Raw genomic sequence first — 26,636 nt, 5'->3', positions numbered from 1 at the left:
ACAGAATTGAATACAATTGTATTTGAGAAAGGCACAAACCACTCACTATCCAAACATAACACCATATCTTTGAATAGAGCATTTACCTTACAACCTCTGATTAAAAGTAGCAAAGAATACCAATGGATACCTCTCTTAAATGACATTTGTCATTTATCATCTGCAGGGTTGGGTAGGATTACTTTAACTGGATTACTTTCAATTACTTTTGGATTACTCCAATACCAAATATGCTAATAAAAGACAAAAGAAACTAAATATGAATAAAATTGCAAAATTTTGTGCAGGCTTGGGGATTAACGGAATACATGGAACGGCAAAAATGATGTTGGCAAGCTGGATTTATTTTCATTTTGTTTCTGTCGCATTTTATGTTAGTTTTGCCAGAGATCAAAGAGATCAAAGTCAGGAGAGAAAGCTTACCACGTGTTGTGAGTCATCATTTGATTCATATTTAGTTTCTTTTGTCTTTTATTAGCATATTTGGTATTGGAGTAATCCAAAAGTCATTGAAAGTAATCCAGTTAAAGTAACCCTACCCAACCCTGATCATCTGTGTTCATAGTGTTGTATTTTTAATCCATTTACCACATGCTGAGAAAAACGGCAGGGCAACCGTCTTTATTCATAAAAAAGTTCTTTAAAAAATGTTTTCCCGCTGCGGCAGAACGTTGTCAATCACAGGAGAATTTTGGACCTTCAGTAGGTATCCAATTCAAGACAAATGGGTCACAATTTATTCCTGCTACAAGATTGGTTTAAGAATGATCCTCTTTTGAAGAAAAATCCATTCATGACCAGGGTTGGGTAGGGTTACTTTAACTGGATTACTTTCAAATACTTTTGGATTACTCCGATACCAAATGTGCTAATAAAATACAAAATAAACTAAATCTGAATACAATTGTGACTCACAACACGTGGTAAGCTTTCTCTCCTGGCTTTGATCTCTTTGATCTCCGGCAAAACTAACAGCTTGCCAACTACAATTTTTCCATTCCGTGTATTCCGTTACTCCCCAAGCCTGCATAAAATTTAGTGATTTTATTCATATTTAGTTTATTAGCATATTTGGTATTGGAGTAATCCAAAAGTAATCAAGTTAAAGTAACCCTACCCAACCCTGTTCATGAAAATTTATATTTCTCAGGCTAGCAGTTATATATTTTGCCCAATCACATTTCAGGACTGCAGGGGTTAAACGCTGTTCTTGTTTTTCTTAAATTTGCCTGCAAAGTGCAAGTGTCAAGTCTTTGAATATGTAACTTACCTTTTTTCCTTCTCCGTATATTAGGGGAAATTTCAGATCATCTTCAACAACTGTCTTGTAAGCCCTGCAACAAAACAGGCGCCCCAAAATGTCAGTTATTGTTTATCTCGTAGAGATATTTAAGAGGTGGACCATAACTACTGATTACATGGATGGTCCAGCATTTGTTCAAAATGCTATTGCTAAATTTTACAAACAATTCCTTATTTGTTTTCCTTTTTTGACTTCTGTTTTCTTTCTTTTTTCCTTTTTCTAATTTTAATTTCTTCGTTTCCTTATTCATTTATGCCTCTTTTTTTGTAATTAGAGAAGAGGAAAAAACTGGGAAGAAAATACAACAAAAAAGAGAAGAAAAAGGATTTTTTACTCGCTTTATTATTTTTTCTTCCCCCCCTTTTTTCCCCACAATAAAGACATCAAGACATTTTGGGAATTATGTTTTTTAAAATACTTTAGTAAAAGTACTGTTAATTAACATTTTCCACAGTGATTTAGGATCTGGTATCAGTGTCATCATACGTGTGCTGGAAGGCGTTGGGAGCAAATTGGGCTGCAAGGTCAGTCTAATCTCTGAAGAGCGGTAGCATGCTTTACAACGAAAAGAACGGAAACCAGATGATGAAGGTGCCGTATTTTAGTCATATCAGGAGGATTCTCCTGCTACTGGTAACCAAGGAAACCAGTACAGTGGAACCTCGCTAGTTCGCGGTTCCACTTTTGCGGGTTCAGAGCTTCGCCGGTCTAAAAAATATACCTTACCTTCTCAATAAAAGCATTTATTGACTTGAGCAAGCGCGAGCTTATGTCAACTGAGGACACGGTGTGGACACTCTTATTGTGAAGGGGAGGCCCTGACACAATGCTTAGTCATGTTAAGTTACCGCTACGCTCACCCCCCCCCTTCAACTCCTCCCACCTCACCCCCTTCTTATGTGGCGCTCACTTTATCATGGAGGAACTCGGCGACGCGACGTAAGTATATTCTCTACTGTCACATTTCATCTCAATTCTGACTTTATTATACCAAAAGCGAGCTGTTTGTACTTCCTAAACACGGCTAATTGTGTGTGGTTTCGTGTATTTGTTGTAAAAGCCATTCGATAAAATGAACACAGACGATTTTTTTAACTGTTGTTTCCCAAAACGCTTCACAAACACTCATCAAATATCACATTTTCACTGTTTTTATTTTCAATATCCAACCGGTAGTGTTAACAAGCGCAATAAGCTGCGATGGCTGCATGTGGTTGAGAGCGGCTAATACAATCATACTGAATGGTTCGTAGTGGTTTCGCCGCAGTCCTATTCCGTGTAAATTGATTATGTAAGACATGGCTACACTTGTGGGTCATGTTTTGGTACATTCAGTTCCAGTGTGAAGAGTTCTGGATGAGTCACCCAATAACTCTTTGCCATCATGCCAGCGATCACTTCGGTTTAATGGCGGGGGGATATACTGTATACCTGTATACGTTCTTTTAAGCATTTTTGAAGGGGCGCCGCTACTTCGCGGATTTTCAGTTTTTGCGAGTGGTCTCAGTCGCCATTAACCGCGATAACCGAGGGAATACTGTACTTCACTGTCTGTTTCATATGGAGGAACAAACCTTCAACCTAAATAAACCAGCCTGAAAAGGGATGGTCCTGCATTCAAGGGATCGGTGAACTGTGCACACGAACCCAACGAAGGTGGCAGCTGTTGCTCTCGTAGGTGCTTACCAGCCACTCATGGTGTGGTCTCTGTAGAGAATCTTCTTGCCCAGTTCACTTTGCTGGATTCTGCGTGGGAACTCTATGTGAGTGAACTCGTTGCCGAGGAGCTCCGGCCTCAGGAAGCCCTGCAAACACGCCAAGAACGCACATGACAAAATGTAATGAGTCCGACATACCATTGTTAGCAAGATCAAACTATTGTGTTTTGTGTTTCCTCTGGACCTAGCAACTGCACGAAAGCAAATTCTGCGACGAGCGTTTTTGTTCTGTTCCACGTCCTCTTTGTCAAAACCAAAAAAAGGTCCAAACAAGTGATGTGCCGCCCTTCTTCTGTGCAAGCTACGTACCCTTCTCGTTTGTTGACTGTGGGACCATGTTTACGGAGTCCGCCATGACATTCAATGAGCTCACATTGTGGGTGTGGCATAGTGTGGTGCTTCCAAACCTTGATTGGCCTCCATTGGCTAGTGATATTATTAAAACTTGCCTCTGATTGGTCGGTGCTTTTAAAACTCGAACAGTAACAATTTTGGTCGGCCAAAACTCCCATAGGTCACTACAAACCCTTGGCTGTACCGCCCACTTTAGGAACCACTGATCTAATTGAATCAAAGAATAATGCTTTTGTTACATCAAACGGACTACCCAAATAGTTAAATCAATATAAGGTTTCCTCGTTTTCCTCATGTCGAGGTTTTTGAGTTTTTCCTTGCCCTCATGTTGGTTCCAGATCAGGGGATGGTGTAATAATAGTCTAAAAAAATAGTCTGTGTAATAACACGTGAAGCCCTTTGAGACTCTTTGTGCTTAAGGGCTATACAAATAAAAATGACTTGACTTGACTTATGAATAAATAAAAGCAAACCAAAAAATAGAAAATGTAAATATTGTTCAACAAGAATGTAGATTACAACTCCACCATGATCTTTGTGGGAGAAATAACATGTTGCTGCCGTTTATAATCGTTAAGTTTAGTCAAATCTCATTCTTCTATTACCAATTACAGTGGAACCTCGGTTTTCGAAAGCCTCTCAGTTCGAACAAATCGGAGTCCGACCAAAAATTTCGAGAAATTCTTGCTTCGCTGTTCGGTCAAAAAATCGGAGTTCGAACGCCGGTAATGCGTGAGTTCGTACGCTAGGGTGCGATGCTGAGCGGTGTACGGGTGTAGATCGCTCTTTTCGTGACCAACTGTTATCACGTGCGGACGTGCTTTGTTTTGCTTTCGCTTTTAATAAAGGTGTACCAAGTGTTTTAGCCCCTAATTATGCCTCCGAAGAAAGTCAGTGCAAGCAGCAAAGTTGCTACAGGTGAAAAAAGAAAAGTAGTGCGTACAACTATTGCATTTAAGAAAGAAATAATAGCAAAATATGAAGGAGGTGTGCGAGCGCCTTCTGCTGACCATCACAAAGGTAAGAAATCCTATTCATAATTCTTTTCTTTATCCTTTATTTTTATTTTTACACGTTCATGTTAGCGTAATCTTTCGTTCGGAAGATTACGATAACGCGAATGTACGATTAGCCTGGGTTAGCTTCATGTTTATGTTAAACATTCAGGGTGTTGGAACGGAGCCCAACATTTAGGGTGTTGTCCAATGAACCGCTCACCACTTGTTGTGGAGACCCGGGTGCTAAATGACTTTTAAACGACCTGATTTTTTTATTTTTACACGTTCATGTTAGCGTAATCTTTCGTACGGAAGATTACGATAACGCGAACGTACGATTAGCCTGGGTTAGCTTCATGTTTACGTTAAACATTCAAGGTAAACATTCAGGGTGTTGGAACGGATTAAAACGATTTACATTATTTTTAATGGGAAAATTGATTTCGGTGATCGAACGAATCGGTTTTCGAACAGGGTTCTGGAACGGATTATGGTCGAGAACCGAGGTTCCACTGTATTTTAAACCGGCATGTTTCACTGTACAATGGTAAGTAGCTTTGATTGACGTAGTTATTATGATTAAGCATGAAGTTCCTGAATAAACCTTAAAGTTCTGCTGTGCAGGTTCAAAATGTCAATTTTTGACTTGTCCCCCATTCCCAAAACATTCATGTAAGTACAGGTCGAGTCTCTTTTATTGTATAGCCCTTAATCATAAAGAGTCTTAAAGGGCTGCACAGACCTCCATTTCAAAATACAGTGGTCCAGTTATTATCATTTCACAGTTGCACATAAAAACACAAACCGGTTTCCTATCAGAACTAAATATCAGAAGAACTTATTCTTAAACAAGTAAATAAAGTACCAGATACTGTAGCCGTTGTCTCTCTGACTCTGGTGTGAACTCGTTGGTCATGGGAACAATTTCCTTATTCCGGATTATTATAGCCCTGCAGTGAGAAGAGACCCGTTACCAAGGGATGATAAAAAAGTTTTTTCCAAAGCAACAATTTCAAAGTATATCGTCTCATATCCGTCAACTTTGACGATAATTATTGTACGTGTTTTTTGGTCAAATATTTGTTCTTATTTTTTTGCTAAGAGTAAAACAATGCAATTTAAAATAACACAATAAAAAACGTCATTTTTTGACAATAGGGAAGCTTTATCAAAATAATCTGCCCTTTGTGTTTTTAGAAAAGTGTAGTAAACACAAAAAACTTAGTAAGGCATGCAAAGTCCAAAAACAGCTAAAGAATGAAATAAACCCAAGAACTGTCGAAAAATGGCTCTTGGTAACTACTCATCAATCTTCTGCAAAAAAAAATCCTGCTCTCAAACAGACATTTAGGCTCGGTGCCCAACTTAATGCATACCTGTTAACTTATAATATTTAAATGTATTTCATATGCAGTGTTCATTTACCTCTGAAAAGTGATGGGTCCCGGGGACTCGCATGCTCAAAAATCTATGGGTCCCAACAGAGATCTATGGGTCCCCCAAATTTTGTGTGCTCCACGCCCTTACAAACTGTCGTATTTTCCTTTACAAAATACAAAAAAAACTTTTTTTTTTCAAACATGTTTATTTATGTAGTTTAACATGTTATATTGTACATGTGTTTCCTTATATCATATATATTGTTAATGAAAATTTTGTTGTGAGACACTGAGTTGCTCGACATGAATGAGGTTTATTTTTAAAAAAGTTAAAAAATGAAGTCGCTTGGACGTTCACTGTAGAAGGAAAAAATGCATGCAAATATAATTAAGTAGAATAATACATTTTCTTATTCAAATTATGAATTCATTTTATGCATTAAATTATTGTTGGTAATATACTGATTAAAAGGGATCACCACAAACCTGTCTTTTTTCATTTTCTCCTTGCATACTTTCTTTTTTTCTTAACTTCTTTATACAGTATCATCATTCGTAATATAATGCATCAAAGCAAGTGAGCCGTTTGAGAGCCGGCTCTTTAATGAGTTGAGCCGAAAGAGCCGGTTCTCTAAAAAGAGACGGATTTTCACTACACAACTCGAACTCGAGATCGGCGTGCAGACGAAAACTCGAACCGTGAGACCAAAACAACAATGGCGGATCTTCCTGACAAAAAGTTTGGAGTGCGGTAAATCTTTGTTAAAAAATGATAATGACAACTTCGTGTCAAAAAGTTGCGTCCCGGGGACGCACGTTGATTTGACACGATGCGTCCCCAGCAAAAATAATACGTCTAAGATGCAGGGACGTAGGAAAACACTGCATATGAATCTTTGGTTCTTTTAAGAGGCACGGTTTATGGTTTTCGGGGTACCCTTAACAACAACATAGCAGACAATTATGTCAACGCCCTTTAAGTATGGCTTATGTTATGTAAAATAAGTGCTAATATCGCAACCTACGAGTATTTAAAAAAAAAAATCTATAATAGTTCACACATTTTTGCCTGTAATTCGAATAAAAATGTTTATTAATGAAGGGTTTTTTAACTACCGTAAATTACGGACTATAGAGCGCACCTGATTATAAGCCGCACCCACCACATTTTAAGAGGATAATCGCTTTTGTACTTACACAAGCCGCACCTGTATATAGGCCGCATGCGGCCACAGTAAATTAACCCAAACCCGACTTTGAGTCCCGTGGTTGTAGCTGAGGGGTTTTTAAGGGTTATTTCCATTATCCGTTATCGGTCAGGTCAGTTCATAATACGCTACAAAGCCTAGGAGCCGGGACACTTACTAACGTACACAGTTTAAAAACCACAGCCGGCAAAATGTGTCGAAAATGATACCGGTTTGATGCAGACCTGCAGAGTCCAGGTCCCGTTGTAAATAATCCAAGGAAAAAAAAAGTATATTTCCAAAGGTGAGGGTGGGAAAAATATATATCCACTATTGTCCGCTGCGTCCACAAACACGTCTCACCTTTACTCCACTTCCCATCAGCCCCCGTTGTTTTCGCCCCTTTTTTTTGATTCGCCCGTGGAAAACATATCAGAATAAGTCTCTATAATAAATACATTACAAAAATATACAGTTGCAAATACATATTGTACATGGTTACACATATTTACAAAGAAAGACGGTACACCGAGAGAGTTTTCAAAGCTTTAATAATAATATTATGACTTTCATCCCAAACCGTGCCTGTGAAGGGTAGCAAAACGCTACTAGGAACACGCTCGCAACACAATTAACGGGTGTGTTAAAAAAAAATATGCAGTACTTGTTATTGCACTGTGTACAATATCTGTAGTCACGATCGCAGCAAGGCTTTGTCCTTAGCTTGGCCTTGTTGTTTTTGGACTGTGGCTTTGATGCTATGTCAGTCCTTAGCTTGGCCTTTGCCATGATCTTTGATTTTTGCAATCTGGAGATGGAATAAGAGCTTGCTCTGTCCACTCCACACATCGGCCCGGTATTGCAGTACCTCCGGGAACGGTGCATTCGCAATGATCGCAGCAAGGCTTTAGGGCTAGGACCTTAGCTTGGCCTTTTGGCTGAGAGTAAGTGTCCCGGCTCCTAGGCTTTGTAGCGTATTATGAACTGACCGATAACGGATAATGAATAACGAAGATAGAACAATAACCCTTAAAAACCCCAAAACCCCAATCACTCTTAGGGATCATTTCTATAGTTTTTGACTTGTGAAATGTGTCTTTTAGACTCTGTACTTTAATAAAGGACATTGATGCTAGGTCCTTAGCTTGGCCTTCTTGGCCTTGCTTGGCCTTTTGATGCTAGGTCCTTAGCTTGACCTCTTTGATTTTTGCATTTCGGAGATGGAATATGAGCTTGCTCTGTCCACTCCACGCATCGGCCCGGTATTGCAGTACCTCCGGGAACGGTGCATTCGCAATGATCGCAGCAAGGCTTTAGGGCTAGGACCTTAGCTTGGCCTTTTGGCTGAGAGTAAGTGTCCCGGCTCCTAGGCTTTGTAGCGTATTATGAACTGACCGATAACGGATAATGGATAATGAATAACGAAGATAGATCAATAACCCTTAAAAACCCCAAAACCCCATCACGGTTAACCGTCCACATCTTACTCCTTACAACTGACGTCATCAAAGTCGTCTTCCCCAGCATGGGAAAGAGACTTCGTCATATAGATGTCGTCCCACGCTACCTTATTCAAAAACACGCTAGCAACACACTAGCAAAGTAAAGTTTACGTGCAGTAGCTCTGTTTCCTTCTTTATCGGACTGCTCGATTGCTTATAGCTTGAAAGCTGCGTCATGTGCCTTTCTTATTGCAATTTACATGGTGAGGATATGTCTACGCTAATTTAAATTGTGCACAAGCTAAGAAGTTGCAGTCTTCCTCGGCGCATATACAGTATTCCACCGGTCTAAATCTTACCTTTTGTACTCGAGCGCCGCTGGCGGCCGTTAGAAAAATTACATGAATTGGCCGCATCACTGGATAAGCCGCAGGGTTGAACATTTGGGGAAAAAGTAGCGGCTTATAGTCCGGAATTTACGGTACTAGGAGGCTGTAAATAATACACAATGCTCATTTAAGGGACAATTCTAATCAGTATAAAAGGAGGGTGCAGTAAGCATTAATAACACCAAGGTGACAATAATGCAAACATAACAGAGTTCTAAAAACACTTTTGGTGCCTTTTACGCTCACAACAACCAGTTCATTTGAAGAAAAAAAACAGGCCTAACTATTTTAAGATTATTCTAAATAAGAAATAGGTGTCTGTGTTTCTAAAAGTTTAAAATATATTTTTTGGAACTGAGGTCATTCTTGGTCACGACTTTTGATTTTTAAGTTCGGTTTGAATTGGATTTTGGTCCGAGTTCAGTTGAGATCATTCAACGAAAGGTAAAGGATGTGAAATCGTAGTATGCCAATGGTTATATATCCACTCATTTATTTAGGTACTTATCCTCAGAAAGAAGACACTAGTGTGTACAAACTAAACATTAACGTTAACTATATTTCCTTATAAATAGACAGTCATGCCGAAATGTATGATGTTTTCATATTAAAGCTCTCTTTTTTAGATGCAGGTAAAGATTAGACCTGCCATAGATTAGGAAACTGCACCCAAAATACGAAAAAAAACCAGATGGATCTCACCTGCTGTCTCCAGCATTCGCCACATAGAGTTTTCCCATCAGATGTATAGCAGCTAAGGCACAGCAGCCACCAGAAATGGCATACGAAGTTTTCTCCTTTTCGATCAGGTCGTCCTGAAGACCAAAAGTAAATAATTATGCTTAATACTGCCACAAAGACAGTAAACAATAATTAACAAACAAAAAAAAATACAACACAAACAATACAAATACCGTAAATTCCGGACTATAGAGCGCACCTGATTATAAGCCGCACCCACCACATTTTAGGATCAAATCCGGTTTTGTACACACACAAGCCACTCCTGTATATAAGCCGCGCATGCGCGTCCACATTATAAACAGTAGCACAAGCACAAACTTTGACCAAGCTGATCTTCAAATCCCGCGATTGAAGCTAAATGTCCTCCACTGAATAACACAGTCCATAAATCATAGCCGGCATGATGAACTCAAAATGATACAGGTACTTATGGTTTGCTGCAGACCTGCATATTTTGGGTACCCGTTGATAGTAATCCAAGGAAAAAAAGTGTTTATTTCCAAAGGTAAGGGTGGGAAAAATATATATCTACTATTGTCTGCTGCGTCCACAAACACTCACCTTTATTGGTCCCCACCTCCCATCAGCCCGCGTTTGCTCCGCCCCTCTTTTTGATTCGCTCATGGAGAATAAGTGTCTCAAATAAATACAAATAAATACATTAAGAAAATATACAGTTGCAAATACATATTACACATATTTACAAAAGAAAGACGGTACACCGAGAGAGTTTTCAAAGCTTTAATAATAATAATATAACTTTCATCCTAAACCGTGCCTGTGAAAGGTACCAACCCAATACTACTAACACGCTCGCAACGCATCAAGCGTACCTGCTGAAAAAAGCTGTACCGCAAATGCGAAATTCATGCTAAACCATTCTCATCTTTCTCCTTATAACTGACGTCATCAAGGTTGTTTTCCTCAATGTCGGAAAGTACCTATGTCGAACGTACAATTCGAACATAAACTGAGAGGATGTAGTCTACATCGGCGCACTTATTCCACCGGTTTAAATCTTTCCTTTTGTACTCGAGTGCCGCTGGTGGCCGTTAGAAAAATTACATAAATTGGCCGCATCACAGAATAAGCCGCAGGGCTGAACATTTGGGAAAAAAGTAGCGGCTTATAGTCCGGAATTTACGGTAATAACAATCACTGATTCCATGAGAGCCATTGTCTGATGCTCGGACCCCCTGATGACACTTGAACAGTTTTGATCATTTCCATAGTGACTGTTATTTTTTTCATGTTTTCTCACCATCTGCCTGAATGCTGTCTCAATGACACCCATCACCAGGCTCTCCAGACTGACGACCTTCTCCATGTGATAGCGCACCGTCAGATCGCTGACAGCTTCGGTTTCCTCAGCTTCCTGCGCTCCCCCTTTCTTGATATCGGCCTGGTAAGGACTGCCGTTCTTGGCCAAGCAGATGGGGGGCGGCGCGCCCCCATTGTTTTTCAGAATGTGGAAGATCTCGCCCAGTCGGTCCCGGATGAGCCGGTGGAGAAGCTTGGAAGCCATGATGGCAGCACCAGAACCCGCGTGTCCATCAAAGACACCCCAGAAGTAGAGGGGTATTCCTGTGCCATCCTAAAAGAAAGTACAAATTCTTAGTTTTTGTAATTTATAGTAAATATAATCATCATCAAAATTATTATGATATCTAATATAGACAAGTGAATTGATAAGAGTGCTACAGTTGTGGTGTTCAGTTAAATAAATTACAACAACAACAATGTACATTCTCATGTCCTTTTTGCATAGGTCACAGGAGTCTAATTTGTGTCACGTCGGGCGCGGTTGCCATGGCGCCAAGTCGGTCCCAGACGGGTGGCGCTGGATTCTGGCGCGGTTGCCGCGGCGCCCAATCGGCCCCGCCCATGGACACTGGCTGAGGCGCATTGACTGATTGCTTTTTGGAGTACTTAAACGCGTTCCTTCTAACTGTGCTTTGCCTGAGCGTTTGTTAAATTTTGTTAAACCTGTGAGATTTTTGTGAAGCTTCTGTGAGATTTAGTTCTGTTTGGCTCTGAGAAATGCCTAGTCTGTAGGTTTGCCTGCGTTTGATCCTGTTTTGTTTTTGGTCTTTTCTTTTGTTTGGATTTCTAATCCACTCCGCGACCATCGATCCCCGGATCGAGTGTGCGCACCCTCCTCATCCTCCCCCAATAAATTGTGAGTACGTCTACGCGAATGGGTCCTTATTTCCTGTTTCCCGCTCCGCTACATGACAATTTGCTTTAAACCACTAAGCTGTATGTGCATTAGTTAAATATACTGGACTGTCTCAGAAAATTAGAATATTGTGATAAAGTTCTTTATTTTCTGTAATGCAATTAAATAAACAAAAATGTCATACATTCTGGATTCATTACACATCAACTGAACTATTTCAAGCCTTTTATTATTTGAATATTGCTGATTTTGGCTTAGAGCTGAAAAAAACTCAAAAATCCTATCTCAAAATATTAGAATACTTCCTCAGACCAAGTAAAAAAATAATTTTATAACAGCAAAACTAAATCAAACATTTGAAAATGTCCATTGATGCACTCAGTACTTGGTTGGGAATCCTTTTGCACGGATTACTGCATCAATCCGGCGTGGCATGGAGGCAATCAGCCTGTGGCATTGCTGAGGTGTTATTGATGCCCAAAACACAATAAAAAAAAATAAAAAAAAAATTGTGAAGAAGAGCCGCTTCCAGAATTTGAGGGAGCTTCAAAGACAGTGGGCTGAAGCTGGAGTCCAGGTATCAAAAGCCACAGTTCACAGACGTGTCCGGGAAATGGGCTACAATAGCCGTATTCCCATGGTCAAGCCACTTCTGAACTCAAGACAACGGAAGAAGCGTCTGTTTGATTTAGTTTTGCTGTTATAAAATTATTTTTTTACTTGGTCTGAGGAAGTATTCTAATATTTTGAGATAGGATTTTTGAGTTTTTTTTCAGCTGTAAGCCAAAATCAGCAATATTCAAATAATAAAAGGCTTGAAATAGTTCAGTTGATGTGTAATGAATCCAGAATGTATGACATTTTTGTTTTTTTAATTGCATTACAGAAAATAAAGAACTTTATCACAATATTCTAATTTTCTGAGACAGTCCAGTATAACATAGATTACCCGTTTTTTAGCAATTTGGGTTGCAGGGAATCATTTGGAGAATATATCTTAGCTGTTAGTGATACGGAAAACGAGTGCTTTAGAGCTTTAGAGCACAATATAAGAATACAAACTATGGAGATTCAAAGTGACCAAAACTCACCATTTTACTTCTCATTTTTTTGCACAGCCTTTTCAAGGTTTTGGGGCACATGTAACAGTGAGATGGCAGACATTTATGTCAGCTTCCTTCAGGTCAGGGGTCTCCAACGTGGTGCACATGGGCACCAGAGTGCCCACCAAGGCCAGCTGAGGTGCCTGCGGACTTTCTAGTAAAGTTAGTTTTTAGCAGTTGAGTGAGTCAATTAAACCCTACTCGCAATAATTTACCTGGTGAAAAGGCAGTAACAATATAGTAAAAACTTAAGTTATTATTTCAGAAATGCATATCATACTGAGTGCCCTTTGTGATAGTTTGCAATAAAAAAAACTCTCATCACAAAAAAGGTTGGAGACCCCTACTTTGGGTAGAGCTTATCATGAAAAAGCTGCAGTCAATCATGGACAATTCATCACATCCACTACACAGCATTATATCCAGACAGAAGAGCAGCTTCAGCGACAGACTGCTGTCACTGTCTTGTACCACGGACAGGCTGAAGATTTTTTCTTCCTCATGCCATGAGGCTCTTTAACTCCACCCGGCGGAGTAAAGGCCCACATTAAACCACACCCCCTATATTGCATATTACCATATTTTTTTTGCATTGTGTATTCTGTGTAGCACTATCTAGATACTCTATATAACACGCTACAGTGGGTATTAGCACGTCGCATTGGGTATTTGTACCGTATTTTCCGCACTATATGGCGCACCATGTTATAAGGCGCACCTTCAATGAATGATATATTTTAAAACTTATGCCATACATAAGACGCACCCCATTATAAGGCGCTATAAGTGCATGCTGGTTTAAGATCAGGTAATTGTGCAATTTTGTAATTGTAATCCTGTGCAGTCCTTCGAGACATTTTTGGGATTAAGGGCTATTTACGGTAAATAAATGTGACGACTTGACTACAGTAGAGAATGTAGTTACTTTATGCAACCTCTAGATGTTGCCACGCTCAAGGGAATGTCAACAAAATATTCAAAAAGGTCAAACTTTATTAACAAACAAGCTTTCCACAACTCCATTCACTCCCAAAATAAATAAACAGCCGTTTTATTATTTTCTCTGAGGTAAAGCATTTTCGTGACACATCTTTGAACAACATCGACATATCATTTTATTTTTTGTCCATTTAGTCAACACGCAAAGAAAAAAACGTCTGATACTGTTATTTTAAATGAAACGTTAGTGCAATCGCAATAAAGTGACACTCGTAATGTGCAAAAACAACGAGTGCAAAGCAATAACATAATAACTGTAAAATGTAAAACGTAAACACACAAAAGAAAAACAAAGATCACTCTATAAGCTCCTCATCGACGAATCCCTCGAATTCTTCTTCTGCTGTGTTCGAATTGACCATATCTCAGTGAATGGGCCATCCAACACGTCCGGTGTTTTTGTGCCAGCGCTGTTGCCTTCATACGTATAGTTATCGTACTGACACTTCTGCTTGCCGCTCTTTGTTGAACAACCCACTGTTCAAGTGTCTCCTCTAACTCTGGCCATCTTGCTTTATTGCCACGGAAACTTTGTTGAGTTTTCCTTACTTGGCGGAGCTTATCTTCATCCTTTCTCCACTTCCGTACCATCGATTCATTTAAGTTTAACTCTCTCGCTGCCGCCCGAGACGAAGGTTCAGGGCGACGAAACGGTGCTCCCACCGGCTACCTTTTTCCCCGGCCAAACGCGTCCGTCGGCCGGAGCCATCGAGGGGCCGCGTAGCGCGCGCGTGGGCCGGCCCCCGGACACCGGAGTCCCTCCCGGGGCTCCGGACACCGGGGGTTCGGTTCCGGGCGGTCCGCCGCGGTCTCCTCTGTCGTGACTGATCGCTTTGAGTTTAAACTCGGCGTTGTACGTGTGTCTCTTAACAGGAGCCATTTTCTTATACAAATGCACGTATGAAAGAGAATCTCGCTCTCTCTCTCTCTCTCTCTCTCTCGCTCTCTCTCTCTCTCTCTCAAACGTGACATTCTGAATAATTCTGCGTTTGTTTAAGGTAAATTGTGCTTTACATCTTCACCAGTCATAACCCTGGATTCAGACAAATACTGTATTTGTTGAATATGAATTAAGCAGTTTAATGGGGTAGCCATTTTGCCACTTAGTAAACAAATACAACACGAGCCCCGGCAACTACCAATCGTTTAATATTTCCCAGTATGCACAGCGCGAAAAATGGAGTCGGCGGCTGTTTCTCGTAGTTGCGAGACCTTGCGAATTTAATATTGAGCCATATATAAGGCGCACTGTGTTATAAGGCGCATGGTCAGCTTTTGAAAAAAAATAAGACTTTTAGGTGCGCCTTATAGTGCGGAAAATACGGTATATTGTATTCTTTAGCTTTATTATTGTATTGTTCTCAGCGCAGGGATGCTGCTGGAAATGTGAATTTCCCTGCGGGAATGAATAAAGTATCTATTCATCTATCTATCTATCTATCTATCTGTCTATCTATCTATCTATCTATCAAGGTTTCTTCATTTTCCTCATGTTGAGGTTTTGGAGTTTTTCCTTGCACTCATGTCGGTTCCAGATCAGGGGATGGTGTAATAATAGTCTGAAAAAATAGTCTGTGTAATAACCTGTGAAGCCCTTTGAGACTCTTTGTGATTAAGGGCTAAACAAATAAAAATGACTAGACTTGACTTGACTTAATCAAAATAAATGGTGATTCTTAACCTGGGAGTATTTTAAAATGCTTTGTACGATAGTTTTCCTTATTTTTTAAATGAATCTTACTTTTTAAATAAATTGCATTTTTTAAAATCAGGAGGCACTAAATAGTACAGACTGTCTCTTTGAGTCTATTTTTTCACCACCAGGTAAATTGAGTTGAGAGCCCTGTCATTGTCCTTGTAAGATGAGGTTCATTTTAAGATGAAATCTTTGACTTGCTGTTGCTTTGTTTTTTCTACATACTGATGTTAAATTCACTACGTCCAAAGCGGTAAAGGGATAGGAAAAAATACTCGTTCACGGCACAGCATGTAACTGATGTCCAGGGATGGGTAGAGTTACTTTAACTGGATTATTTTCAATTACTTTTGGATTACTCCAATACCAAACATGCTAATAAAAGACAAAAGAAACTAAATATGAATAAAATGATGACTCACAGCACGTGGTAAGCTTTCTATCCTGGCTTTGATCTCTTTGATCTCCGGCAAAACTAACATAAAATGCGACAGAAACAAAATGAAAATAAATCCAAACAGCTTGCCATCATCATTTTTGCCGTTCCATGTATTCTGTTACTCCGCAAGCCTGCACAAAATTTAGTCATTTTATTCATATTTAGTTTCTTTTGTCTTTTATTAGCATATTTGGTATTGGAGTAATCCAAAAGTAATTGAAAGTAATCCAGTTAAAGTAACTCTACCCAACCCTGTGTCTCATGTCATGTTGACCCACACCTTTACTGCATGAAGTCTAAACTATTGGTTAACACAGTGACCAATAATGAAAGGGATCATATAGTTGTAGACAGGATCCATCCATCCATTATCTTCCGCTTATCAGGGGTCAGATCGCAGGGGCAGAAGCCTCAGCGCGGATGCCCAGACCTCTTTATGGCCAACCACTTTGTTCTGCTTATCCAAAGGGTCCCAAGGTGTTCCCAGGCCGTCCTAGAGATGTAGTCTCACCAGCATGTCCTGGGTCGTCCCCGGGGCCTCCTGCCAGTAAGACATGCACGAAACACCTCCCAAGGGAGATGTCCAGGAGGTATCTTTGTAAGATGCCCAAACCACCTCAACTGGCTCCTCTTAATGCGAAGGAGCAACGGCTCTGCTCCCAGTCCCTCCCGGATGAGCTTCTTGTGACGCAACAATGGTTGCTGACTAGTCAAAATGTTATATTTTGGGATTTTGGTTGTTTTGTAAAGCAGAAAAAGTGAAGTACCAGTATATCACCACTAGATGACATAGTCTCACAGGTCAGAGAGGGGTGATTTGGGGCAAGTCTCACGGGAACCCACGTGATTTAATGAGACTTGTTCAATAAATCACTCTTAATGGCAACAAGTAAATGGTGTCGTGTGAGACTGACATTTACCATCTATTTTGCAGGTGAGATAATAAGTGGTACAACTGATGATGATGATGATGATGATGTTTATACTGGTAACACACTTACTGTGAGGGTGATAATATGTGAAAATATGTTTGTAAAGGTTGTTTGTGATGTCTGTAAAGTTTACAAAAAGTGAAATAGTACGAGTGAGTCGTCCGTTAGCATAAGCAACAGAGTGAGGTATGCTACGTTATGCGGGGCTGGGTTAAGAGTGTACTGGGATGTTAATATGTATATTTGGTTACCATATAACACAAAGTGAGTTGTTTTGGAAGGTACAGTTATGGTGTTTTTGTTAAATGATTCTTGAAAAGTACCAATTGATGGAAATGTTATTTTGTATTTATATGTTAAAAGGGATATCACGTGGTTGAATGAGACTTGTTCAATAAATCACTCTTAATGGCAACAAGTAAATGGTGTCGTGTGAGACTGACATTTACCATCTATCTTGCAGATTAGGTAAAAGAACAACAAAACCAAAAGAAAAACACAAAAATATATAAAACAAATGTGTAACACCAGCTGGAGCTAGACCATCCACCTGTGTCCTGTTACATTCTCACCTTACCTCTAAGGGAGAGCACAGCCACCCTGCGGAGGAAACTTATTTCAGGTGCTCTGGGATGTTCCTTTCAGAATGTTTATTTCAAGTAACCACATTATATGTCCAGGCTCTTAATGATTCCCGGCTTAAATCACCAAGTCATTCTGTCTTTTGTTCATCCATATTTTTTCAAGATTTGAGACTATGCGCAATGATATAATCAAAGCTATCTTTTCACTACTGTCTCAAAAATCATATCTACAGTGTTCTCGTTTGCCCGCGTCCCTGCGTCCTAGAGGCATCATTTTTGCTGGGGACGCATGGTGTCAAATCAACGTGCGTCCCCGGGACGCAACTTTTTTGACACAAAATTGTCATTATTACCCGATTACTTTTATTTTTAACAAAGATTTAACACACTCCAAATTTTTGTCAGGCAGATCCGCCATTGTTGTTTTGGTCTCGCGGTTCGAGTTTTCGTCTGCACGACGATCTCGGCAAACGAGATCTCGTTGCTTCCAGATTACGTCATTGTTGTGGTGGTTGTCGTCGAGGGAAGGTGAAGGTTAAGTATGCCTCCGAAAAAACAGTATTAGGTGAAAATCAACACAAAATTGGTAATTTCTTCAATGTCTGTTAGAAGTCGAAACATAATGCAGAAAGTGATAACGGCAATAATTCCGGCGCGAAAAAATGGCGGAGAAATTCTTCGGAAGATCAGGAGGAAGGAAAACACGTGTGGTGAAGTGAACGATTCGACGAAATAAAATAAAAGAATACTCCTAGCAAGAAAAGGACTTTTCTGCCAAAATGGACTAAACTATATTCCTGGTTACGCTATGAGGAGGATGATAATTGAGGCTACATGTTCAGCTGTACATACTGCAGGTTGTGAGAGGGGTTTCAGCGTCCAAAACAGCACCCTCACAAAAAAAGCAAAACCGCCCCAATATCGTTACACAACACCAACTTACCAAACAATTGTGGCGGGACAGCAAACCACGAAGAATATATGAACTGAAAAATCTGAAGTAATAATTTTCTTTGTATTACCAATTAACTGTGATGATTAAAACTGAATGAATATACCGATTTATATTATATATTTGTCGCTGATTTACAATTTCAACCTGGATAAAACTAAATTTTGGGGACCCATAGATCTCTGTTAGGACCCAAAGATTTTTGAGCATGCGAGTCCCCGGGACCCATCACTTTTCACAGGTAAAATGAACACTATATCTACATTGTTGGCCTTTTGTTTGTGTTGATATTTTGACATATTTTATTGTAAACATTACAGTCATTGAAACAGAATCAAACAGACAAAAAAATAAAAGAAGTCTTATTGGAATGATGATGTGACGATGCGTTATTTAGTTCTGAGATCCACGCTGCATGAATCCAGTCTGATAAATACTGTCTTGCAAAGTGCTACTTTGTTTACCTTTCAATTACGGCAAACCTAATACAAATATGTGTGTGCAAGAGTACAACTTAGTGTAGCCTTAATGTCAGTTATATATCTGATTTTAGATTCATGAGTTGATAGCCTGTCTAAAATCAATTTACCTGCAACCACAGAATAAAGATGCTAACAAAGGTTTGTCAGAGACCTACCTACTCAAGTTAAAAGGCTTACTTGGGAGGCTAACAGGTAGGCTAGTAAAAATCCAATGAGTGCAAATAATACAATGACAAACCTCGGAGCCGTATTCACAGAACTCAGCGACAATCACAGCTGTGGAATGTAAGAAGTAGTTAAACCGGTGCTACAAGCACAACTTAGGCAAACTACAGTTGTAAAATTGAAGAAGATAGTGGTCACACATGTCAGTATCCTCTAAGAAAAGGATTAATTGTAATGATCAATTACCGGACCTTTTTGATGCTACTGGGCATTTATTGTTACTGAGATCCATGGTGTATCTTAGTAACAGTAAAGTTTTTGGGGATCGACTTTGGTTTTTCACCATTTGCAGCAGGATTCAGTTCTTGTCTCCAAGAAATCAATGGCGATTGTCTGTTTCCTGTTTTCTGAATTCTGTACTGTATGTTCTCTCTTTTATCGCTTTTGCTTAACTTTACCTTATGTTTTACCCTCAGCTGTTGTCCCTTCTCTAGTTTTCCCCACGCCTTTTCCTCCTATTGAAAATTCCCTCTTCTATTTACTAGAACTCCATCACCTTGGTTCCTTACTAGCTCATTGACTTTTTGTAACGTTCCAAGCACTCCTGTCACAGTGCTATTATCTACTTAGTGTACCGAACCCCTGCCTGACCTGTGGGACTATAAATATCACCTAATGCATTTTTTGACTTTTGACTTATCTGCTAGGACTCACTGGATTTCTGAACCTTTTGCTTGGCACAAGAACAATGTTGCCTATCTATTTAGTAGCGCTTTTTTGCCTCTGGTGCTTTAGATGTTTGTTGCCTCGCAGCCTGCTGTTCCATGAGACAAACCATGCCCAAAAAAGCACAACTGTTTAATCCTACTAATTGTTTTTGTCTGATTTTTTCACCGTAAAATTTCGAGGGTAAGCCACAACTTTTTCCCCAAGCTTTCAACCCTGCGGCTTATGCAATGTTGCAGCCAATTTATGCACTTTTTCTAAGGGACGCCAGGGGCGCCCGAGCAGTAAAAATAAGAAAGAGACATGGGAAATATTTGTGTAGAGGAAGACGCAAATTTAATGTAACTTCGTGCATGAATAAAATGAAATGATCTGCATTTATATAGCACTTTTCAAGTCAATGAAGATTTCCCAAAGCGCTTTACAATGTGCTTCACATTTACCCAATAGCGTCCGTGCAGCCATGTAAGGCGCAAACCTGCTTATTGAGGGAATTAGGGGTTCAGTGTCTTACCCAAGGACACTTCGACATGTAACACAGAGGATTCGAACTGCAATCTCTTGATCCCAGGACGAGCGCTCTACCTCCTGAGCTACTGCCGCCCTAAAAACTAGCATGAACAAACCCTTATCATGGAAAAAGTGTCGAGCGAAAGGGGAGCGCTAACTACCATATTAGAAACATTTTTTTGACTCTGTAGGTAAATGGAAACATTGAGGCTAAACGAACGAATTACAAGAAGCAACTTCCAACAAAGCAGAAATGTTTGAGGTGGATTTCTAGCTATCTGTCGGCATTATCATGTGTTTTGGAATGAATATATCACATGTTTGGAATCTATTGATTGTCGTTGATGTAACAAAGCCATTTTCGCGGACATTTAAAGAAGTTGAAGACGGGCAAGGGACGTAAGGGTGAGTTACGCCGGCCTTATAGTTTTATAGTCTTGTATTGGGGCGGCAGTGGCTCAGGAGGTAGAGCGCTCGTCTTGGGATCAAGAGATCACAGTTCGAATCCTGGCTCCTCCGTGTTACATGTCGAAGTGTCCTTGGGTAAGACACTGAACCCTTAATACCCCCAATAAGCAGGTTAGCGCCTTACATGGCTGCACGGCCGCAACTGGGAAATGTGGAGCACATTGTAAAGCGCTTTGGGAAGTCTTGACTTGAAAAGCGCTATATTAATGCCGATCATTTCATTTCATTGTATCAGACTGATCGAGAAGTTTACCTGATGAGTGTATTTTGAAAATGTCATCATATCTTTAATTCCAAGAGTGTAAGCTGTCCAATAATGTGTGGCATGACGTGTTTCAGTGACTGGTAAAATAATCCCTCCATGATCTGCACTGCGTATCCATAGTAGGGTCACGGGGGTGCTGGAGCCCATCCCAGCTATCTTCGGGCAGTTGGCAGGGGACACCCTGAACCGGTAGCCAGCCAGTCGCAGGGCACGCAGAGACAGACACCTTTCACACTGAGGGACAATTTGGACCGGCCATTTAACCTGACATGCATGTTTTTGGAATGTGGGAGGAAACCGGAGTGCCCGGTGGAAACCCACACATACACAGGGAGAACATGCAAATTGCAATGTTGCTGATGAAATCATACTGACACATGTTTGTTTTTCAAAAGTCTGAACTTTGAGGGGTTAAGGTACCGTATATTATTAAAACTCTTTCTGTGTACCGTCTTTCTTTGTGAATATCTCATGTTTCAATGTAGGTACGTGTGGCTTATAGTCAGGTGCGACTTATGTATTAAAAAAAATCCTTAAAAAATGTATTGGGTGTGGCTTCTAATGAGGTGTCAAATTTTACAGTTGTTTATATGGAACTTCTGTATAACAAGTCAATACTTAAACTGGGTCATAAGCAATGTTCACTCTAAGCTGCGCGCGTGCGCAATCGCGAACTGCCCGCACATTCTCAGCGCACAAGAAAATCTAGCTTGCTCACAAAAACGAGGGCTCAAAATTGCTAATTAAGAAGCGAATTAAGTCAAAGTTACGTTGCATGAAGGTAAAAATACACAGGTTCCCCTAATGCTGTGTTCTGAATGCAGTATTTTGAAGTCAATGTCGAAGAAGAACGAAGTTGAGTAAAGTCACTAGAGTTTTTCGAGAACCGGCTTCTTCGGCTCGGCTCACTAAAAAGAACCGGCTCTTTAGGTTGTTTTTGCTTCTTTAATCCCAACATGACCAAATGTTATGTAAAATTATGCACAAAATGACTTAAAGGGAGGGGGCAATATAACAAAAAAGAAAAAAATACCAAAATGAAAAAGTTGTAAAAGCTGAGAAAAAAAAGAAACAAAAGGAAGAGGAAAAAAGAAGGAAACATTTAGAAAAAGCCAGAAAAAAATAAAAGAAAGAAACAAAGGAAAAAAGTAAATAGAGAACAAAAACAAAAAAGTAACACAATGAGGAAAAAAAAAAGGAAAGGAACAGGGAAAAAGAAGAAAAAGTTTGCGTTGCATTCAAATAATTTCCAATTATACCAAGTCAATCTTGTTGCCAACATTGTACTTCCACTAAAAAATGTGATTAAATACAGTTGTGTATCGCGCAACCGACGAAATAAGCCCCCAAAAATGTTAGTATTATGCGACAAAAGATACCAGGAAAATAAAGAAATAGAAATCTTATGAAAGAATTGTTGTAAAAACAAATGATGTTTGTAGGCCGTAAAATCTTTGCAATAATACATGAGTCAATTCATTCAAAAGTGAAAAAAAAAATTTGCATTGCCGGAAATTCAGCAAAATGTAACGTGATGTCAAGTTTTGGACATGCTTGATAATGACTTAGTTGCCACACTTGGGATTGCCGTTGCTCACTGTTGTTTCTAGCGTTGCTCAACGACTTTGTGTGAACGCTCAGACCCGTAAGGAAAATTACAGGGAACATTGGTCATAAGCATGATGAATTTACTTGAAAAACTAACCCACAGGGTAATTTGCTTTAATGTTCACAATACTTTTTACTTATATTGCTATTTACTGGCGTTTGAAGCAGAATTCTGAAGGGACGGATGTCTGTGGAATTTTCGCCACTCAGTGTGACTTTGCCATCAAGACAATATAGCTTACACTATGAATGATAAGCTAGTGTCGCTTGCCAGACTTTTTATTGTTTGTCTCCTCTTTCAGCCTTGCTGCAGTTTTGCCCTTGGCTTACCCCGTTATCGTCCAGAAAAGTAGAATTGCGCTGTTTGCCATTGGGTTTCCTTACAAACAACTTCTCGCAGGATGCCTGGTCTTCGTTCAGCATGCTCTTGCCGGCGTTGATCACCCTGGCACGAAAGAGACGAGGTTAACAGCAGAAAAAAGTAAAAGTTTTTTTCACTCTTTTGTACGGCCTGGAGATATGTCCCGCAGAGAACTTGCAAAATGGATTAATTATGAACGTTTGACTGCAGAGGAAAATGCTGTTCAAGTAGCGCGCTGTTTTTGCTTTAACAAAAACTTTGGTTAGGAAAAAAAAAAAACATTTTAATAATTAGCGAAAACACAAGATTTAGATAGATAGATGGATAGATATACTTTATTCATCCTCGTAGGGAAATTCACACTTCCAGCTGTCTACCCCGTTGTTTATTAACAGATGAACATGATGCCCTAGGGGTGCTTGTTGCGGAGTGGATGACGTCACACGCTAGTCCAAAAGTTCGACATCCCTGCGGCAGATGGAAAACTTTTCTTGTGTCCAGGGATACACCACCTTGTGTTAGCGAGTTCGCCTCCTCTCCGATTCGCGTAGGCTTTCGTGTCTCTGTATAGCGGCGCTGAAGCTGGATAGCTCCGGGTAGCTCCGGGTGGCTACACGTTAGCGTCCGGGGTGCTAAACGTGAGCCACGTCTCCGCAAAACACAGCAACTGCGCTCCCTGTGCGCTTCGATGTTTTCCACCAGCACTCGTTGGTCTTATTTGGTAGTGAGTTCACATTTACCATGATTACGGATGGTACCGAAGACTTATAACGCCGCTAGCCGCTTAGCTAGCTCTTCTTCCACCATAGGCCCCCTCATCACGCCGGCACGAGAATTCTTCAGGGCAGGGAGTTGATTCCTCGAATAAACGCATTTTTGTGCGCTAAAACCCATGTCCATAGGATAGAAAGTCATCCAAAGTGCAGTTGTCAAACAGGAAGAAAAACACCGAAGATAGCAGCAGACAATAAAACAATAAAACACAGAAAGTGAGAGATAACAGGGCAGCTGCTGGAAAAGGCAGCTGCTGGAAAAGGCAGCCGCTCGCTGGCGGCGCCGCTTTGATCTTTTATCCGATAAACATTCATTTTTCAAAATACCCATGGGTTGCAAGATTTGCTTTTATTTTGCAAAATATGAACTTCACCTAAAGAGAGCTGACATAAGTGTCCTCCATCTTGCTGCAACAGGAACTCAAAAACATTTTTTTGAACGTCTGGGCAAATTATGCATTTTTGGTCACTTTAAATATCCATAGTTTGTATCCTTCCTCGGGCTTTTTAGCACTTTAGTTGTACTACACAACACAGGGACATCTAGTGGTCAAATAATACATAGTGTCCTTTTAAAAAATACAAACAAAAGGAAAGTGAAACACAACCTCAAACTGCTTGCCTTCCAAATGCTCACAAAAAGGCCTGATCGAGCATGAATGGACAAATCCAAATCTGGATTATATTTTTCATCCCAAAAGAAAAAAAAGGCCTTTTTTCCTTATCTAATCAGTTGAAAGCAGAAGATTGGCACTGTGGGGATGGCGTACATTAGGACTAATGCCTTGTGAGACTAAAGAGCTTGTGACAGTAATTTCAACTTTCTGGTAAATCCAAAGCCTGCTTGGCTACTGCACAGAAAGGCTCCAAATATTGGTTATGGGTTCCCTTGACTACTATAGAAAACCCCCCACATATTTTCATTGTCATAGACTGCTGAAATAAAATGAATTTTGGAGATACAGTTTTTTCACTTGATGGTAAATTGGTCAAAATAGACCCTAGGGATAAGCATGGGAGTGAACGGCAACCAACTGTGTCATGTCCAGCATGGTCGCCGTGGCGACCGGCTGGCCCCGCCCCTTTGGCACCGGCTGTAGCAGATTTCCTAATTTGCGTGTGTGCTTCTTAAAGGCGGGGTTGGGGATTGCCGGTTGCGGGTTTCATTGCATTACTTTGCATTATTCTGTTCTGTTTGTCTTGAGGAAACCTGTACTTGCCCGTTCTGAGTAAAAGCCTGTTTTGTGAGCATTCCTAGTCTGAGTTCCTGTTTGCCTGTAAGCCTGTTTTTGTTTTTGTCCCTGAGTGTTGGACGACTTTTATTTCCTTAATAAAAGTAACTGATCGTTAACGCGAATGAGTTCACCCTTCCTGCCTCTTGCCTCCGATCTGGTCCGGTCTCGTGACAAACTGCACAAAGTCAGCTGGGATAGGCACCAGCACCTCCCACAAACATAGTGAGGATTAGTGTCTGAAAAATGAATAAACCATTTATATTTTAAATCAAATCATGATATTGTAAAACTGCTTGGATTTAAAAGTGTTTGCGAGAAAACCAACTGCAGGTTACACAAACACTGCAAATTGACATAAAATGTGAATTTTCGTAGCATCCAGATGAAAGTAGGAGGATTAATTCTGCTCTGCCAACATACACGATCTGGTTGCATGGTATTTATTTAACTATCGTGACTTCTGACTACAATTTTTATTGTCAAACAGGACAATATCTGTGTAATGCAGCCTGGGCATCCTGGAAGGGGGATTACCTTCTCAAGGTTTCTTCATTTTCCTCATTTTGAGGTTTTTGAGTTTTTCCTTGCCCTCATGTAGGTTTTAGATCAGGGAATGGTGTAAAAATAGTCTGTAGTTTGCAAGAGTATGTAGTCTGTGCAGCCCTTTGAGACTCTTTGTGATTAAGGGGTATACAAATAAACACGACTTAACTTGAGTTGACATCATGTGGGTGATTATATACTTGATTTTGTTACAATAGTGTCATGAAGCCGGACCAGGGAGGCAGGAAGGGTGAACTCAATTGCGTAACGATCAGTTACTTTTATTTTGAAAATAAAAGTTGTCCAACACGCGGGGACAAAAACAAAACAAAAACAGGCTTACAGGCAATCAGAAACTTAGACTGTGTCATGGTCGCCTTGGTGACCGGTCTGCCCCGCCCCCTGGGCACCAGCTGAAGCAGTTCAACTAATTGCGTGTCTGCTATTTAAGGCTGGATTGTGGGTTTTGCGGGTGCTGGCTCATTATACCTTTTCTGTTCTGTCATGCCTTGTCCTATTTAGCTGAGTTGGAAGAAACCTGTGTTTGCACGTTTTTGTTAAAGCCTGTTTGTTCTGTCTTGTCCCTGAGTTTTGGACAACTTTTATTTTGGTAAATAAAAGTTTTTTTTCTCCCTTCCTGCCTCCTGCCTCCGTTCTGCTCCGGTCTCACCCCTTCCACTCCGTGACATAATGAGCCAGCCAAAAATGAACTCAGCGAACGATCCCAGCGTGATTTGGGGAGAGCTGGAGGACGCCGTTTGGCAAGCACCCATTGAGGTAACCTTCCCTGCCCGTTCGAACCACGGCCCCGCCCGTCGTGGCCAATGCTGTGCCTCGAATGGGGTCCCGGGAGGATTTGACGCCTGCCAGTCCGACTCCGCGGCCTGCCAGTCCGACTCCGCGGCCTGCCAGTCCGACTCCGCCGCCTGCCAGTCCGACTCCGCGGCCTGCCAGTCCGACTCCGCGGCCTGCCAGTCCGACTCCGCCGCCTGCCAGTCCGACTCCGACTCCGCCGCCTGCCAGTCCGACTCTGCCGCATGCCATTCCGACTCCGACTCCGCCGCATGCCAGTCCGACTCCGATTCCGCTGCATGCCAGTCCG

General features: G+C 40.6%; 1 protein-coding gene and 2 pseudogenes across 1 annotated transcript in view; 2 read left to right on the top strand and 1 right to left on the bottom strand.

The window, feature by feature from the left end:
• ppm1j (protein phosphatase, Mg2+/Mn2+ dependent, 1J) overlaps positions 1–26,636 on the bottom strand; it is a 49,209-nt gene that overhangs the window by 7,753 nt on the left and 14,820 nt on the right. Inside the window, exons 2-7 of the mRNA XM_088339005.1 lie at positions 22,953–23,067; positions 10,776–11,108; positions 9,473–9,585; positions 5,239–5,323; positions 2,990–3,108; positions 1,271–1,334 (exon numbers count right to left, since the gene is read on the bottom strand). Of these exons, the coding sequence (XP_088195131.1) occupies positions 1,271–1,334; positions 2,990–3,108; positions 5,239–5,323; positions 9,473–9,585; positions 10,776–11,108; positions 22,953–23,067 (829 nt within the window). The remainder of the gene's footprint in view (positions 1–1,270; positions 1,335–2,989; positions 3,109–5,238; positions 5,324–9,472; positions 9,586–10,775; positions 11,109–22,952; positions 23,068–26,636) is intronic.
• Positions 7,710–7,829, top strand: LOC148364809 (U2 spliceosomal RNA; annotated as a pseudogene).
• On the top strand, positions 8,076–8,235 carry LOC148364808 (U2 spliceosomal RNA; annotated as a pseudogene).

Source organism: Urocampus carinirostris, chromosome 6 (genome assembly GCF_059441175.1).
Source record: "Urocampus carinirostris isolate Australia breed hairy pipefish chromosome 6, RoL_Ucar_1.0, whole genome shotgun sequence".
NCBI classification, from domain to species: domain Eukaryota; kingdom Metazoa; phylum Chordata; class Actinopteri; order Syngnathiformes; family Syngnathidae; genus Urocampus; species Urocampus carinirostris.
This window is presented reverse-complemented; position numbering and strand designations above follow the sequence as displayed.